This window comes from Typopeltis vanoorti, chromosome 10, assembly GCF_054136105.1.
Source record: "Typopeltis vanoorti isolate ZY-2024b chromosome 10, IOZ_Tvanoo_1.0, whole genome shotgun sequence".
Taxonomy (NCBI): Eukaryota; Metazoa; Arthropoda; class Arachnida; order Uropygi; family Thelyphonidae; genus Typopeltis; species Typopeltis vanoorti.
In genome coordinates, this window is record NC_143558.1 from 72,144,364 (window position 1) to 72,161,160 (window position 16,797).

A 16,797-nucleotide genomic window follows, 5' to 3' on the forward strand; every position below is an offset into this window, starting at 1 on the left:
GGGCTCCATGAGGTTCAGTCTAGTGTGATGTCATGTCCACAAACCATGCAGTTACAGCAGCATAGGTTTGGTTTTTCTAAAGCTGGACATGGTACTGTTTTTTCAAATCATGGATCAGGTAAGATATCCTATTGGCTATGTTTACCTCTTGCTATAATTTTTAGCTTTAATAACAGCTCGGGGATTTTCATGGTGAATTTGAGAACTAGAGAGCCTGTGGATGTGATGTTTGCACACCACGACGCTTGGCCGCACGAAGGAAGACTTGGTTTCAAGTCTAGTCGGCGACTATAGGAAATTTTTCTAAGCCTTTTTTTTGCCCGTGCCAGAGATAGTCGATCTCTGGCACGGGCTACGAGTTTTTTCTCTCGGAAATTCGTGTTTTTCGTCCCGTAAACTCAAGAAAATCGACCGTAGAACCCACGTTATTTCGGACATTAAATACGAATGTTAGGGTTAGCGACCACGAGATGGCGGCACCTGTAGAGCCGTCTCTCTTCACTGCATGCCGCTTAATTAGTGATAGCCTTGAGCCAGCTATCTCTGATTGGGTACCCGTGGAGATTGAACTGCCCCATCAGTCTCCAAAAAGTTAGATAGGGCTAAAAATGGTCTCGCCTACTCCCTGTATGGGAATAAAAAGGCGTTAGCTGATTTTTTTTGATTTTCTGATTTGAGAACTATTAATATTTTACGAGGGAACTGGCACACGTTTTTAAGAAAATTTGATGCTTGATGGTCTCGGGACTCTCTTTATATGGAAGTTCACTTTTAGCTTATTTACCCTGTTTAATTATGCTTTCCTCTTTATTGTCTTGTCTAGTATCTCTACCTCTCCTCCTTTGAGGAGTATATGTGTGGCTTGATCCCGAAAATAGTGATGTTAAAGATTTAGCTTAATTCTTATTATGCTAGATTCTGTGCTGATGATTTTATTTTTGTTGTATTTGATGAGCCTCTCCTTGCTGTTGGTTTGATTATTCCCCATTGCAGGAGAAAATGATTTCAGGCAATGTGTCTGCTACTTTATTAACCTGTGTTGCTTCACTACCAGTGCAGTTAGCTGGCTGGTATTCAGTTCTGAATGATCCTCACAATAATTTTTTTGCTTTTCAGTTTCCAAAGTTGATGGAGTGGTCAGCATTTCCGTTTGGTTATATTTTTCGTTATTCTGGTATTCATTTCTGTTATAGTTTTGTGTCTCCAGGCTCCTCTAGGTTACATTTTGAGTTCAGACATTTAATCCTCTGTCAGGTGGATATAGGTTCATTTCTCCTGATATGGTCCTTCGCATGCATTAGAAGCATTGGGATTAATACGGATAGATAAAACTTATAACTGATCCGTTTATGTCTGTTTATGATATGCAGCAAGTGTCTCAGGTCATCAGTGCTTTACTGTTAACGAGTTACATAAGCACTTGTCTTCGAAAACTTCTGATATGTGCAAACTCAGGCTTAGTTGTGGCTGCTGATTTTCCCCCATAACTGATTTGTCTTGTTTCTTTTCTTCAGAGGAGTTGAAATGCCATTTAAATGGGTTTCTTCTTTATGGTAGCAGGTTATATCAGGTCCCTTTTTGCAGCACTGTTATTGCCCATGAAATGTGGCTAAAGTATGTTATTATGTTCTAGCGACCTTCGACTTCCTGAACCTCAGAAGATACCTCCCCCCCCCCCAGGTACTTAATCGTGAAAAATCAAGAAACTCGATTATAGATCTCACACTATTTTCCCAATACCACTTAGTTGTGGCTGCTGATTTTTCCCATAACTGATTTGTCTTGTTTCTGTTCTTCAGAGGAGTTGAAATTCCATTTAAATGGGTTTCTTCTTTATGGTAATAAGTTATATCATTTCCCTGTTTGTAGCACTGTTATTGCCCATGAAATGTGGCTAAAGTATGTTATTATGTTCTAACGACCTTCGACTTCCTGAACTTCAGAATATACCTCCCCCCCCCCAGGTACTTAATCGTGAAAATCAAGAAATTTGATTATAGATCTCACACTATTTTTCCAATACCATTTAGTGTCAAGGACCATGAGATGTCAAAAATTGACTGCCATGGTCTCCTCCCTGGATGCCTATGATAATCACCGAGAGTAGCCTTTCCTCAGCAGGCAGTGATGGTTAAGGTTACAGATTGACTGCACATTACTAAACGTTTCTTAGGGCTAAATAGCTCGCCAGCTTCCTTTGGATGAGTAATTACAGGCGTTTGCGATTTTTTTTTAATTTTTTATCATAACACGAAAGGTGGTCCCCTGTCGGAGTGTGAACGAATCACAACAACTTCTCACTTGTAGTCAGTGATGTGGTACGATTATCTATAGTTAGTTACATTTTAACTAGTGTATGTATTTTGCGGTTTTTAAATCACTCATATGTTATGTTATTTTGTAATGTTCTTAGTGGATATATGTACTAATATATACTTATGCAATTAATTCGTACGTTTATCGTAGTTTTTGTTTATTTTGGTTTGAATTTGTCCCCTGATTAAGTGTCATTGATTCTGACATCTGTAAACTGAAAAATTTGTCTACGAGTAATTTGAGCAGAGTAAAGAACTGTGAAAGTGGGTTGAGTGTATTATGGCATTTTTGCTAAGCGAACTTCATTTCTGGACGCTGAAAGATGAAATTTTTGTAAAGGATACTGATATTGGATGTTTTCGAGTACACGAGAAAGGAGATTTGGATACGTCTGCTGAACTGTTGTATATTAATGATAAGCAGAATTATACCGAATCTAGAGGTAAAATATGGAACCCAAGAAATAAAAGACCAGATAAATTACGAGAGAATTTAAGAGAATTAGAAGATGTAATGAACATCCATAAATGTGTATCAGTTACATGGGAATCGAATTCCCGACTACAGATGGTGTTTAACAATGGTATAGTTGCAAATGTGTGTTTAGATGAAAACTGTAATATTCAAAAAATTATACTAGATCGTTATTTGGTAGGAAAATTGGTATCAGATCATGTAGTGGATGTAATTTTAGACAGTGGATATATCTTGATATCCTATGTTGAACCTAAAATGACTTCTATTTATTTCAATAAACAATTATCATCAGCTTCTCTAATGAATCCCAAAAAATTAGAAAAGATTGCTTCTCTAGATCCCAAAATTACTACTGTAGATTTGGTTAGCTTAGGTGGACGGCGAATGGAAAGAAAACTTTCTTTAAATTCTTCAAAAGATTTGGTACTTGTATGGTGGCATAATGCTGTTGATGAAGTTTGGCCTTGGACACCATTAAATTCAAACCAAAATCGTACGAATGTGTTAATATATGCTTTAAATGGTGCTAAAGTAGAGTTATTGTGCTCTTCAAGAACTGATGGAGAATTAGTTTCTGCCAGATTTAGTCAGTATGTGTCCAATCAGATTTTTACAGTTGAAGAAAAAATGTCAAGAACAGGTGAAATAAAAGTTGACATATGTGTATATGAAGTATCCCAGACACGGTTTTACTGTGTCTCACTTAAAACAGTTTCTCTTAAAGGTCATGTGGTAGCTTGTCAGTGGAGTCCATCTGAAGATAAACTTTTAATTTCTTGTAATGATTGTTCATTGATGGTATATGATGCTCACTGTAATGTAACACATGTTGCTACTGCCAAAATTTTAGCAGTAGAATTAGCATGGCATTTAAATGGTGCTTTGGCTCTTATTGTTAGTGAAAAAGGTCAGTTTCAGTGTTTTGATGCAGCTTTGTCTTGTGTTAAACTTCAGTTGTTAAATGAAGATGTTGCACCTTCTGAAGTTTTAGATATTCAGACATATTTTCGGAACCAGTCTAATATTTCAAGAATTGTTTGGCAGCAAGAGCAAACTTCTCCTCCTAGAAGAAGTGCATTTCCCAGTGTTACTGGTTGTGATACAGCTTGTTTATATTTTGAAATGGGACCAGTTGCTCTACTCAAGTTTAGTTTTGGAGTTTTAACAAGAGGCTTGCTGACTCCATTAGAACTAATAAGTCAGTATCTGAAATATTCACAGATTGACCAAGCTGTGTGCCTATTGTTGTGTTTAGACTGGAATCGACAAGGGGAGTTATGTTTCAGATGTTTGGAGTGCATAACGAACTATCTGTTACGGAAACCACTTAATTGTAATAGAGAAGCTCAGCTAGAAGCAGCTTTGGGCAGTTTTTATAATCCTTCTCTCTCACTACCAGATTTGATTATCGAAGAATATCGTGATCAAGTGGGCCATTTAGCTCGACGTTTTTTCCACTACCTCTTGAGATACCATAGATTCGAAAAAGCCTTTTTATTAGCTGTAGATCTAGGGTGTCGAGATTTATTCTTAGATTTGCACCATGTTGCCCGTGACAGAAATGAAATTACTTTGGCTAAAGTTGCCCTTGAAAAAGCGGAACAACTAGATAGGCATTCATCAGCAACAGGTAGTAATACCACAGAATCTGCTGAATATGAGGATGTACTTACTGACTTTTCTGATGCATCATCAGATGAGCATAATGCCACAGCAAAAAGCAAGGAATTTCAAACTAACAGTATATCACAGCTCAGAGCAAAAATGTCACAGTCAGAAGAAATGCCCATACCAGCAGCCAAACAAGGTTTTGCTGAGAGGAATGTAAATAATAGCACAGCTGTACATCAACAGACATCCAGTAGTGGTATGAATGCATGTAACTTGCCATCATACAACTGGCCTGTTTCATATAGTTATATACAACCTTCCCCAACTACAAGTTTTCCTGTTTTGGATTCCATGCCAAGAGGAGCTTGCAGTTCTTATGCTGATCCTTATTTAATTAGTGATACACACCCAGCAGAAAGGAGCGAGTCCAACATACCTGACAATATATCTTATCATAAACATGAAGAGAAAAACAGTTATTTCAGTACACATTATACAACTCGAAGAAAACAACTCGAGACACCAGATTGGATTCATAAATCTAGTTTACATTCATTATCATCATACCCCAGCCACACTAATTCTTGTGTTAAAAATAGGCAACCTTCAGAATCTTTTTCTTATAGCCGTAATGAATCTGTGCTCCAGAAACCTAATGAGGCTAATAGGTTAACTTCGGTAGAACAGAATGAATCACTGATTAACAATTCGTTCGGTAATATTTCTGATGGGGACAGTAAATATCAAAATGAATCCTCCATCCAAGAGCAGTTAAATGAAGATGATGTAGAGAGTGCTAGAGTGAAGTTTGTTCATTTTGGTGTTGTCTAAAATAAATATGAATGGGAATTAAAATGATGTGAAAATATTAGAAATAAGATGATATATTTATATATGTATATATTTTCGATTTATTAAATTCTCACCAAACTTTGCAATTAATAACTGGAAATTATAAACTTAACTATCACAAACTGATAGCATAAATTTTGATGTGCTATGTTGTCATTATTTTAAACATTTCTTGATATATATTTTTTATAAATCACTGAACACAGATGTTCATATACAGTATTGGGAGATATTTTTATCACATTTATCAACCAATCAGGGTACAAGTATGTTGAGCAGATTTGCTCTAAAAACTACTCAAGTATAGAGCTTAAAGACTTCATTTTGGCATAAGTTTAATATTATAACAGGGATTATTATGTATCCATCCATATTTTTTAGCCAAATATAGAAAGACACTTAAAAGTTTAGAAATTTACCACAGAGTTCATGAGAATATAGTTTATAATATTAGTATCACTTCCAATCTCCATGGAGTCTGAAGCAAATGAGACTATGACTGAAGTCTCATTGTGTGAGGCAGAACACTCGCATTCCATAATAATAATCTTAGCTTGCCTTGAATACATCCCATGTTGGAGCATTCACAATGCTTTCTGCCCATTAACTGTATGCCAAACAAAAAATCTCCACTTCCTTACTCACATCACCTTTGTACAGTTTCCAGTGATAACCTCTCATTCTTTTTTTTATCACCCATTGCCCTGTGCAATAATTTTCCTATAACTATTTGATAGACTCCTCTCACCAACTTATATGTCTGTCATATCCACCCCTAATTCTTTCCTCTCAGACACTATTGTCAGGATATCCAAGTGGTCTAAGGTGCCAGACTCAAGGAGAATCCTTTCCATCGATACCAATGTGAATTCTGGTCCATGAAAGTGGGTGTGGGTTCGAATTCCACTCCTGACAAACAATATCTTTTGAGAGAGGAGGACTTGAAAGAATTACTGGAAGTAGCAAAAGATAGTGAGTCTGTTGTCACGGTATGACAGAGTAGAGTTGAGAAGGAGGGCCATAATAGTGAATGACTCAATGCATAGGTTAGTTATGCAGGAGGAAGAGGAGTGGTGTGGAGTGAGTTTGACGGGCAAAAGGATTTATACAAGAAAGATGGTTTGCATCTGAATGGATTTGCAGACATCATTGAGGCAGATGGGTGTAAGAATGTGTATAATATGTCTGAGTTAGTACCAGTGGTAACAAATCAGAATGGGATAGTTAGTATAAGGCATCAAGATAGGGGCAGGCCTAGGGGTCTTTTGCACTTTATGTACACCAATGCCAGGAGCATTATGAACAAGCAGGAGGAATTTTTGGCTTTGGTTGGCTCCTCCCAGCCAAAGGTTATTGGCATTAGTTAGACATGGCTAACAGAAGATGATATAGTTAGTGGGATAGAATGTGAAGGGTATAGTGTGTTCAGGAAGGATAGAGAGAAAAGAATGGGGGAGGAGTGTTATTGATGATAGCCGATGAACTGCAACCAAAGAGAATAGAAAAGTTCGACTGTAGGACAGTGAAAAATAGCACATTTGAAGCTATTTGGTGTGAGATTGAGGCCAGCAGATCAAAATATAGTTGGGAGCTGTTATGGACCAGAGGATAGAATAGATGATGGAGATAGTATGCATCGGCAAATAGACTCAATGAGTGGAGAACAGGTAATTATTATGGGTATTTCAACTATGGTAACATTGATTGGAAGGATGAGAGGAAGGAAATGGATTTTATGCAGTTACTAAGGGATAATGCGCAATGATCATGCAGCCCTTGCAGTTTTTTTACATGCCATGGCACTGATCCAAACAATCTCTTAAGCTTATCATACTTACAAGGCTGTTATTCCATATATAGCCTGTCTTAACTAAAAATTCCATACATTTAGCCACCTCCCAGGTTAAAATCATATGATCACTCTCACCAATTGGTGGCAACGTGGTCATATTCATTATAGACAAATACTTTGGATTAGAGATAAGTATTTTAATAAAGTGTGACACCTTTTGGCAACTCATATAGGAAAATATGACTTCTTACTTCAGCCTTGGTATCTCACCTCCGGGCCTGGCTCCCACTGACGAGACCTCAATAGAGGTCGAAACTGGTCTGGGTAGTGACCCTTCCCATAATGCATAGCATTATACATGTCCGCAAGGAGATGTGCTTTGCATTATGGGATACTAATGCAAGTGATGTGAAGTCATACCACCTTTGCCACGAGTTATCCCAGTCCTGAAGACTATGGATTAAATCAATTGGATTGGTATCTTTAATTTATAGTATAACCAAGTGAAAAACTTTCAACAAGGGATGAGAGTCGTTTTAGTCTTTCCTCTAATTCTAGATGACACTTGATCTGGCATGAAAGTGATACTGCTTACCATCATGAGAATATTCTTGAAAGTAATAGATACGGCAGTGCCGGGATCATGGTGTGGGGAGGCATTATGCTTAATAGATGCTCCGAGCAGGGACGAATTCTCCATGCTTGCTATGCAAGCTCATTACTTGAGAAAGAAGTCATATGTATTTGTTAATAAATGCATGCATTTATAATTTAGGCTTTTATTTAATTTTGTAGACAAAAGACGTCTTAAGCTTGCGTGACAATAATTGAGCTTTGCGTTGTGTATCGAAGCTTCCAGGTCCTCACTGCAGCACTGTGATTTCATGCACGTCATAGCCATTTCCGCTCCCCTTCACGTCATCTTAAACACAGGCCAGTGAGCTTCAGCCAGCCTTTACAAGTGTGCATGTTGCTTGGGAAAATTAAGTTACAACCAACTTTTTATGACGATGTTATTGACCAGTTCATAGAGAAGAACCGTAGGGTAGAATTTGTTCAAGTAGCTAAATTGAAAAAGATAGAATATCATTTGTAAATAAATGTTGTATTTGTATGATTAAATGTACATAAATTTCTAAATATATAGTTTTAAATGGTCAGTAATTCATTATTCTGCGAATCAGACTTCAATCACATCTTGCACTCTCTGAACGATAACAAGAGCAAGTGTTAATTTCAAGACCAGCATTCGGCACTGGCTCCGAGATACAAGTGCTGGAAAAAGTGACTGACTGGTAAACGATATTGTAACAAAGTTCTTCAGTGTCATGTTCAATTGTTCCATGATGCTGTAGGCAAAGAATTCATTTTTATGGATCACAGTAGAGATACTTCTGAAGTCCAAGGATATTAATTGAATCAAAGATTTTATTAATATCCTTGGTTTTGAAATTTATCTCTAGAAAACCTTATCCTTGCTCTGAAGGAGGAGTGGGCCAGTGTGTCTCAAGCCTCCTGAATCACTTGGTGCTAAGCATGATATGATGTTGTGAAGCTGCAGTGCAGTTCAGGGTGGACATATTCCATATTGAAATGTCTCTCTGCATAGTTTTCTGTAAGCGCTGTACATTAATTTCTTAGGAAATTTATAACTATTACCAAAAACTATTGCAATTTAATTTGTATGAAATTTATAACATATTTTATGTAATATAATTTATTAGTATGCTTGACAAAAAATTTATGTCCACATTTTGCTGTAGTCATGAAAATTTTTTTTATATGCAGATAAAAATGTAGTTTGTCCTTAGCATATTGGACACCAGTGTAAGATTGCCAAGTTATTGAACAAAGTTTTTGCTCTCTTTGGTTTGTGTCTCTCTGATGAGAACCAACATTTCTAAGCATTAATAAAAGGCAAATATATGGGCAGAGCTCATGTTTTCAGTGGTTCATACTAAGGCCAACTGTGATACCAAAGTTTTATTTTCATAAGCACTATTGTAGATTTTGAAACTTAAGTTTCTTTCTATGTTTGGCTATATAATATGAATTGATCCTTAATTTCCCTGAATTTAATGAGCTAAAAATAGTTTGTACCTTGCTTCTTGCCTCTTAAGCTGGCAAAAAGCAGTAAAAAGTGGCTCATTGGCTCATTCCAGATTCTTGTTTTCAAAAAGTAGTTATTATTATTTATTTATTTTACCTTACATTCCATATGAATTATTTAATTTTTTTTTTCATAAAAATCAACAAAATGCAAGTTAATGTAGTAACTTAATATAACTATAATTGTTTCATTTTTGGCTGTATCTTGGGTAATTTGTTCATTACCAGTATTGGTATTACACTGCTTGTTACCATTATCACAATAATTAAAAGTATTTTTCTACAAAACTAGTAGTTAGCAATGTTTTGTTTTAAACTCATTAATTTTGACTACATCATTTATTTAATCGGTTTCTCTATATTATTATTTCTGCTTATTCCTATGAAATTGAGTTACACTAATTGTTGCAAGTTCCCCTCCCATTTTTTTTTCTTGTTAAAAAATAACTAGTTTCACAAGAAAAAAAAATGCAAAGTATAATATAGTATGTATACTTGACAAGAAATTATATTGTTTTCAATCACATCTTAGTTTATGCCAGTGAAAGTTGACATAAAGTATCTTTGAAACTAAATACTTCTATAAACAACAGTTATCTTCAAGTTGTTTTGTATTGCATAATGCAAAGCAAACTTCCTACATAGAATGCTTGTGTATACGTGTGTATTTATATATGCATTATATTTGTGTGTGTATGAATTCCACTTACAGTAGATTGGAAACCTATTTAACTATTACTATTTACATGACATCTCCAAGGACTCATTGAGGGAGGGCACTCTACTACATACAACTTGCTGTCTACACTATTAATTTAATCCAACTACACTATCATCATCTACTCACAACACCACTAATAGTATATTTTGTCTGTAAATTGCATCTGTTCTCCTGGCTGATTTGCCTACATGCAGGATGAAAAACCTGAGTTTCCAGGGGGGAAACTCTGCTACTTCCATATGAGATTAACTAACTCACCCTCAATTAAAAAAATCCCCATATAAAGATTTCTCTCATTATGACAAAAATTAAACTTGGTGACATTCTAAACATACATACCACATTTCATACTAATTGCCTGCAGTTTGGAGAGTGGAGATGCTATCTGCTTGGCCAGCCATGGCTGGAAAATTATCTTCTCATTATGAGGAGAGTCATTTCCTTGACTAATTTCAGCCTTTATTAAGGTCTTATCATTGGGAGATAGATCAACAGAGATAACGAGAGCCCTCTTGATGGCAGGTCATATTTGTTTAAGAATAGGTATGCAAGTTGGCAGTTGTAAATTTGAGATGGAAAAAACTTGCATGAAAATTGTTTTAATGATGCAAAATTTTTGCTTTAGTAGCAAAGGCATCTTCAATACAGTGAGCAGTGAAACTGAAAATAGAAGTATTTTAAAAAGTGCTATCATAGTATAAGACAACAACCAATCAATAAAATACCTAAATAATTAAAAAAAGGCGTGTGTGTGTGTAAAATAAGAAGAAAATAAAATTAGGAATTAATAGAGAATTGAGACAGTAATATTTCCCAAAGAGGGATAACCAAAGGCCATCAATCTGTTCAAATTTGGACAATGTAAAAAGGTCTTGCAGCTATCTTTATATACCCATTCCATAAGGAAAATTTATGTATAAGAGCTTAATTTTTTTTTTTTGAAGGACTTTGTGCATATGCAAGTGGTATGCTCGGCTAAGCCAGATTGATAGGGTTCATTTTACTGGATATGACATTTATGCTCTTCATAGGAGCAGATTTACCCTATTGTTTGAAGTATGACAAGCCACACAAGCAAGGGATCTGGTGGACACAGTTGGAAAGCTTAGTGCAGGAAGCTTGTGTATAGGTGAAGAAAGGAAAGTCAAAATCTTCATGACAGTATGAAATGTAACAGTGATGTTCAGGAGTATCAGAATTTTAGCAGTATGTTCAGATATTCCATTAACATCAGGGAGAGGAATCTGAGAGATTACTTCCTGAGACATGGAGACTGGTACTGTTAAATGCTTTGTGGATGAAGAACTCATTGAAAACCATTTTTTAGAAAGGTAAATATCATCTAATTCAATTCTTGGAGCATTAGGTCCTCTGTATGATGGTGCGGTATAGTACAGATGTAATGATTAGTATGCATTTCTTTTCAATAAACCATCAGATTTTCTTATTGAATTAGAAAGTAAAGTATAGTATACTTGACAAGAAATAATGTTGTTTGAATCCAAATTTAGCCAGCATAAACAAACAAAAGTTTATATATGAAATATCTTCACACCTAAAGCTTCATGTATATAGGGGCAGCAGACTTCACATTTACCTATTCTAGCCATAAATACTGTTACAGCTTGAACAGTGCATAAACCTTTGATCAATCAGTAAATCATTTACAGCTTTCAGCACATACAAACCACGTGTATAATGTGCATGTAGCAGCACTCAATGTTCGAAATGTACTTCTTTTGCCTTCACGCACCCGAAGTCTTTGAGGCCGCATATCGATGGCAGCATGCATAACATTCAATGGAAATGCTGCCGCTGCTCACTACAAATCTACCTTCAGACTGATGATGCTGGGGGTGTCATTTCTTGGAGGCTACTCTCAAGCTCTGACCACAATTTGAATTTCAACAGATTCAGATCAGGACTTCCAGACGGCCAATCAGATGATATGTGGTCAAGTGCATTCACCTCCAATCACTGTTGTGTAGTCCTCACCATGTGTGCAGGGGATGAATCCTGTTGGAAGGTCCACCACCTACCATGAAACAAGGTGTTGTTTAGGGGAAGGGGGCATACCACTGGTTCAAGCATGGTGTCTTGATACACTTTGAGGGAGGTTTTGGCCCCTTTCTCACAGAAATGCAACTCAGATACTCCCTGATACATCCCCCCCCCCCCCCCCACACACACCAAGCTATCACTGACGCAGGGTGATGACCTCTCTGAATCCTGGGTGTTACTGCATGTGCTCTGTGACCATCTGGGGCATACCTGATCATTTTGACAGTTAAATGACTTCATTAGCGAAAATCTTCTCATCTGTGAAAGAATATCTCTGTTGTCTTGTTCGTGAGATGAATTTCATTGCCCAATGTGAGAACACTGCCTCGCTTATTGGAGACCTAAATTGGCTTAAAAAAGTTCCATGTTTGGTCTCTACAGTAGGGTTTTTGAACAAAAACAAAAAATTGGAACACATAGACAATGCAATAAAAGAAAACCAAATGGCATACAAATCATTCCTTCAGAAACATACAAAAGAAACAGAAGAAATACAAAAACATACAAAAGAAACAGAAGAAGTACAAAAACATACAAAAGAAACAGAAGAAATACAAAAACATAAGAAAATAGCTAAAACTAATACAGAAAGCTCTCCAAGATTCTTGGGACCGATTTATTAATAAAATAGAAGGTATATATATACATGAAGACAAGACAGCCTTCAAAATATTAAGGAAACTAAACAGTGAAGAAGGAGATACAGCATAAATCAACATAATACAAGAGAAACAATGGATAGAACATTATAAGAATTTATAGTATGACCCAAATTTAATAACAGGAAATAATGAAGAAATCAGTACTGATAGAACCAGTTAGATTAGAACTAAAACCAAAGCAATAATGGTATCAAAAAATAGCAAATCCACCTGATTAGATAGCATCAATAAAGAGCTTTGGAAATATAGCAGAGAATATTGACATTACAAATTCTTGAAATTAATAAAGAACTGCCGGAGGAAATGTGAGGTGCCATCAGATTAGTCAAAAGCTAAGGTCATATCTCTGTTTAAGAAAGGTGGCAGATGATTGTGGAAATTACAGAAGAATAATTAAAATACAGGTTACAAAATTTACAGTGAAATTCTGGATAAAAGACTTCGAAATATTGCAAACAATCTACTCTCAGAAGAACAAAATTTATTTCACACATGGAAGATTGTGTATAGACAATATTTCTGTGTTAAAACAAATTATTGGAAAAAAAAGAGAATTTAATTTAGAGACTCATTTGGCCTTTATAGGTTATGAGAAAACTTTTGACAAAATGCACAGAGCAAAATTATGGAATATAATGAAAAAAAAAACAGTGATACCTTTTACATTTGGTACAGGCTATAAAAAATGTATATAAAGATACAAAAATACAGTTAGGTAATAAATGAACAGAAGAGATTGAAATTAATCAAGGTGTTAGACAGGGATTATTAACGTATGAAAACAAGCTATCTGTTAACGAGAACTCTTATCAATACAATGCTGTATGCAGATGATCAGATTACATTACAAGACAATGAAGATGACCTTCAAAAATCAGTTTATGAATTAAACAAAATTAGCCAACAATGCAATTTAAAAATTTTAAAAGAAAAAAGTCATGGCATTTAAAGGTCGATCATGTTAGGTCAAAAGTAGTTGTAGGAAATAAAATAATAGAACAGGTGACGCAATTGAATTATTTAGGCTGCATAATATCTAAAAGTAAAGATATAGATGAAAAAATAAAGAAATTTCAGAAAATCTGGAACAGTTAAAAAGGATGCTGAATAAAAAAAAAATAAGACACTCAACTAAAATTTTATAAAGTAACAGCCACTTCCACTCTATTATATTATATGGTTCAGAAGCATGGATAGTTGAAAAGAAAGATGAAAGTAAAATACAAGCTTAAGAAATGAGATTTTTAAGTGCAATTAAAGGATGCCCAATACTGGACCATATAAAAAAATGAAGACATCAAATGTCTAATGAAGACATCATTAGACATTTACAATGTTAATGAAAAAATCGATGAATATAGAGAGAAATGGATATTGCATCTATTTAGGGTGGAAAGATATTGGCTACCAAACGAGGTGGATTGATATAGACCAAAGGGAAAGAGAGAAAGACCAGCTGCAGAATGGAAAGACTGGTGAAGAATCTTCAAAGATTAGGCATTTGCCTAATTCTTGAAGAGAAGAAGAATATATATACATAGTTATATCGTTGTGTGTGTGTGTGTCAATTGTTATCGAAATTTATTTTATTATTATTATTACATCAATTGTTATTCGTATGATGATATAACGGCCGTGAGGCCCCTTTTATGGGGAAGTACAGCACCATCTCAATCCTCCCACACACCCAAATTTTATCCGGGCTCTTGGGACCGACATAGCTGACAAATCAGGCCTATGGCTGGTTTTTAAGTATTCCTGACAGTAATCTGTGTGTTTACAGGGTCGGTTTGCCTGCTTGGAAAAACCCCAGATAAACAGGGGAGAAAAACCCTGCTGTCCATGCCCAAGAATGGCTAACTTGGCTGGGTCTGAGAAAGATCCTTAAGCTCCTCGCATCGGCGATGAGAATCGAACCCACGATACTCCTTTCCCAGGCATATGGTTGCGAAACGCATAACCACTAGGCTAACGTCGCGGACTTTTCACAATGTCATTGGCTCTTTACTCAAATCTTAGGGCATTACTGAAGTGTTATAAAACTAACATATGAAGAATAATATAGGAGGAAAATTCAGACATACCTTTTTTTGGATGTTGTTTTCTGTTTCCTTATCCCAGCGATATGCATTCATTTGCTGTTAAGCTGAAAAAGGAAGGGGGTTGGGGTAAAGTAATGTGGGGGAATTATTTGGAAAAACTCAGGCTTTTTTATACGTATATTATTATTATTAAGGGTGGGTAGAGAGAGTGTTTGGGAGGGAGGGAGTGAAAGAAGAATCTGAAGATAGAAATTATTTTTTTGGGGGAGGAAGAGGAGGGATTGATGGGAAAAAGTCGGGGAGGGAGTAACGGGGTGTGAGCTGTTTTGACAGTGCGTTGTCTTCAGAACTCGTGGAGGAAGTAGAGGCTATGTCATGTTGGCTAGGTTTTTTCTTTTTGAGTTGGGAAGTTTGTTTTGGTTGTTGAGTAGTTTTTTCCAACACAAAAAATGATCAAACTGCCATACATCCAGAACACATACAAAGCCTACAAATACATTTTCAAACACACTAACTATAATCTGGTGTTCACCACAAACCAAAAATTGGCAATACTTCTAAAACCTACAAAATCTCGCACAAAGAAATATTAGAACACCATAACGTTGTTTACAAATTTCCTTGGCAAAAAGACTGTTGTCACCTACACAAGTTCTATTATCAGGACTTTATGGGCAAGACTACAAGAACACTTCCATGACTGTAATATCCCTATTCCAGAACATTTAAATAATAAAAAACGCAACAACAAAAAGAAAAACAGGATTCAAAGTACAGGAAAAACTGAAATAGCAGTCCATGCCCCTTGAACAGAAACATCCCTGCAAATCGACAAGGCCATAATATTAGACATACAAGACAACGAAACAATGCTTAGAATATCGGAAACAATAGCCATAAAATGTGACGAAAACTCGAAGATGACACACTGTCAAAATGGCTCGCACCCCGTTACTTGCTGCCCTGACTTTTTCCCATCAATCCCTCCTCTTCCTCCTCAAATTCTATCTTCAGATCTTTCTTTCACCCCTCCCCTGCTCCCAAACACACTCTACCCATCCTTAATAATAATATTATACATATAAAAAAAAACGTTTTTTTTTTCCAAATAATTCTCCCCGCATTACTTTATTCCCACTTTCCCAAAATTCCCTTCCTTTTACAGCTTAACAGCAGATGAATGCATATCGCTGGGATAAGAAGACAGAAAACAACATCCAAAAAAGGTATGTCCGAATTTTCGTCCTTTATTATTCTCCATATATTAGTTTTATAACACTTCAGTAATGCCCCAAGATTTGAGCCAATGACAATGGGTAAAGCCAATGAGAAGTAGGCTATATTAGCCATTAAAATAAAATAATAGTTTATTTTAGAGGAGTAACGTAGGAATTTTCTCAGAAATAATACCTGAAAAAAAAAAAAACTTCTGGCTCTCTTATTCACCACTTTCTTCTGTAATTTTCAGTGATGGCCGCTAGTTCTTGCCCCTTCCTTATTTTCCACAACCTGAAAAATCTCTCTCGTATCCATCTGGCAAATATCTCTCATGGGCTTAAACATCTCAATCACCCCCCCCCCCCCCCGCCTTCTATCAGCTTGATTCTGCAGATTACATGACTTCAGTCTATCCTTATAGCTAACATTCCACAGTCCTGATATCATTTGTCAACTGCCTCTGTATCCTTTCCAAAGTGTCTTCATTCCCCTTTAATCCTTAGTGACCAGATTTGAGTACAATAGTCCAGGTGTGGCCTGAACAGGGCCTTATACAATGAAATCACTACTATTTTATTTCTGCTGATTAATGTTTGTATTAATATTGCAGCAATCCTCTTAGTTGTCTTAATCACCTTTGCAACATGCTCCTTAAATTTCAAATTTCGATCCACCATAACCTCAAGATTCCATGCTTCCTCAACTTCCAGTATACTCCCACATATATGCAGTATCCCACCTGCATTTCCCAAAATTCTAAACCTTACGTTTAGCAACATTAAACTTGTACCCCATTCATCTACCCACATTTCCAGCTTATTCAGATCCTCCTGAAGAGCCATTACATCAGCATTACATAAAATAACCTTCCCCAGCTTCACGTCATCCACAAACAACTAAATATCTCCTTGAATTTCACTGACAGTATCATTGATA

At 36.1% G+C, this 16,797-nt stretch overlaps 2 protein-coding genes across 3 annotated transcripts in view; both read left to right on the top strand.

Moving 5' to 3' along the window:
• Nucleotides 1–2,281: 2,281 nt before the first annotated feature.
• Nucleotides 2,282–16,797, top strand: part of LOC150102502 (coiled-coil domain-containing protein 167-like) — a 162,583-nt gene continuing 148,067 nt past the window's right edge. Inside the window, exons 1-2 of one of the 2 annotated variants that reach the window (XM_090399733.1) lie at nt 2,282–2,333; nt 15,809–15,869. In XM_090399733.1, the coding sequence (XP_090255859.1) occupies nt 15,820–15,869 (50 nt within the window). In that variant the 5' untranslated portion in view covers nt 2,282–2,333; nt 15,809–15,819. Of the gene's footprint in view, nt 2,355–15,808; nt 15,870–16,797 lie in introns of both variants that reach the window. The other variant, XM_090399731.1, reaches the window with a different exon arrangement.
• On the top strand, nt 2,367–9,439 carry frtz (WD repeat-containing and planar cell polarity effector protein fritz). The gene has a single exon (XM_090399730.1). It carries the CDS (start codon nt 2,596–2,598, stop codon nt 5,233–5,235), a length of 2,640 nt encoding a protein of 879 aa, XP_090255856.1. The 5' UTR covers nt 2,367–2,595; the 3' UTR covers nt 5,236–9,439.

Bases quoted from the DNA above. Each gene is read 5' to 3' on its own strand.
- frtz (XM_090399730.1), top strand. From the start codon at position 2,596: ATGGCATTTTTGCTAAGCGAACTTCATTTCTGGACGCTGAAAGATGAA.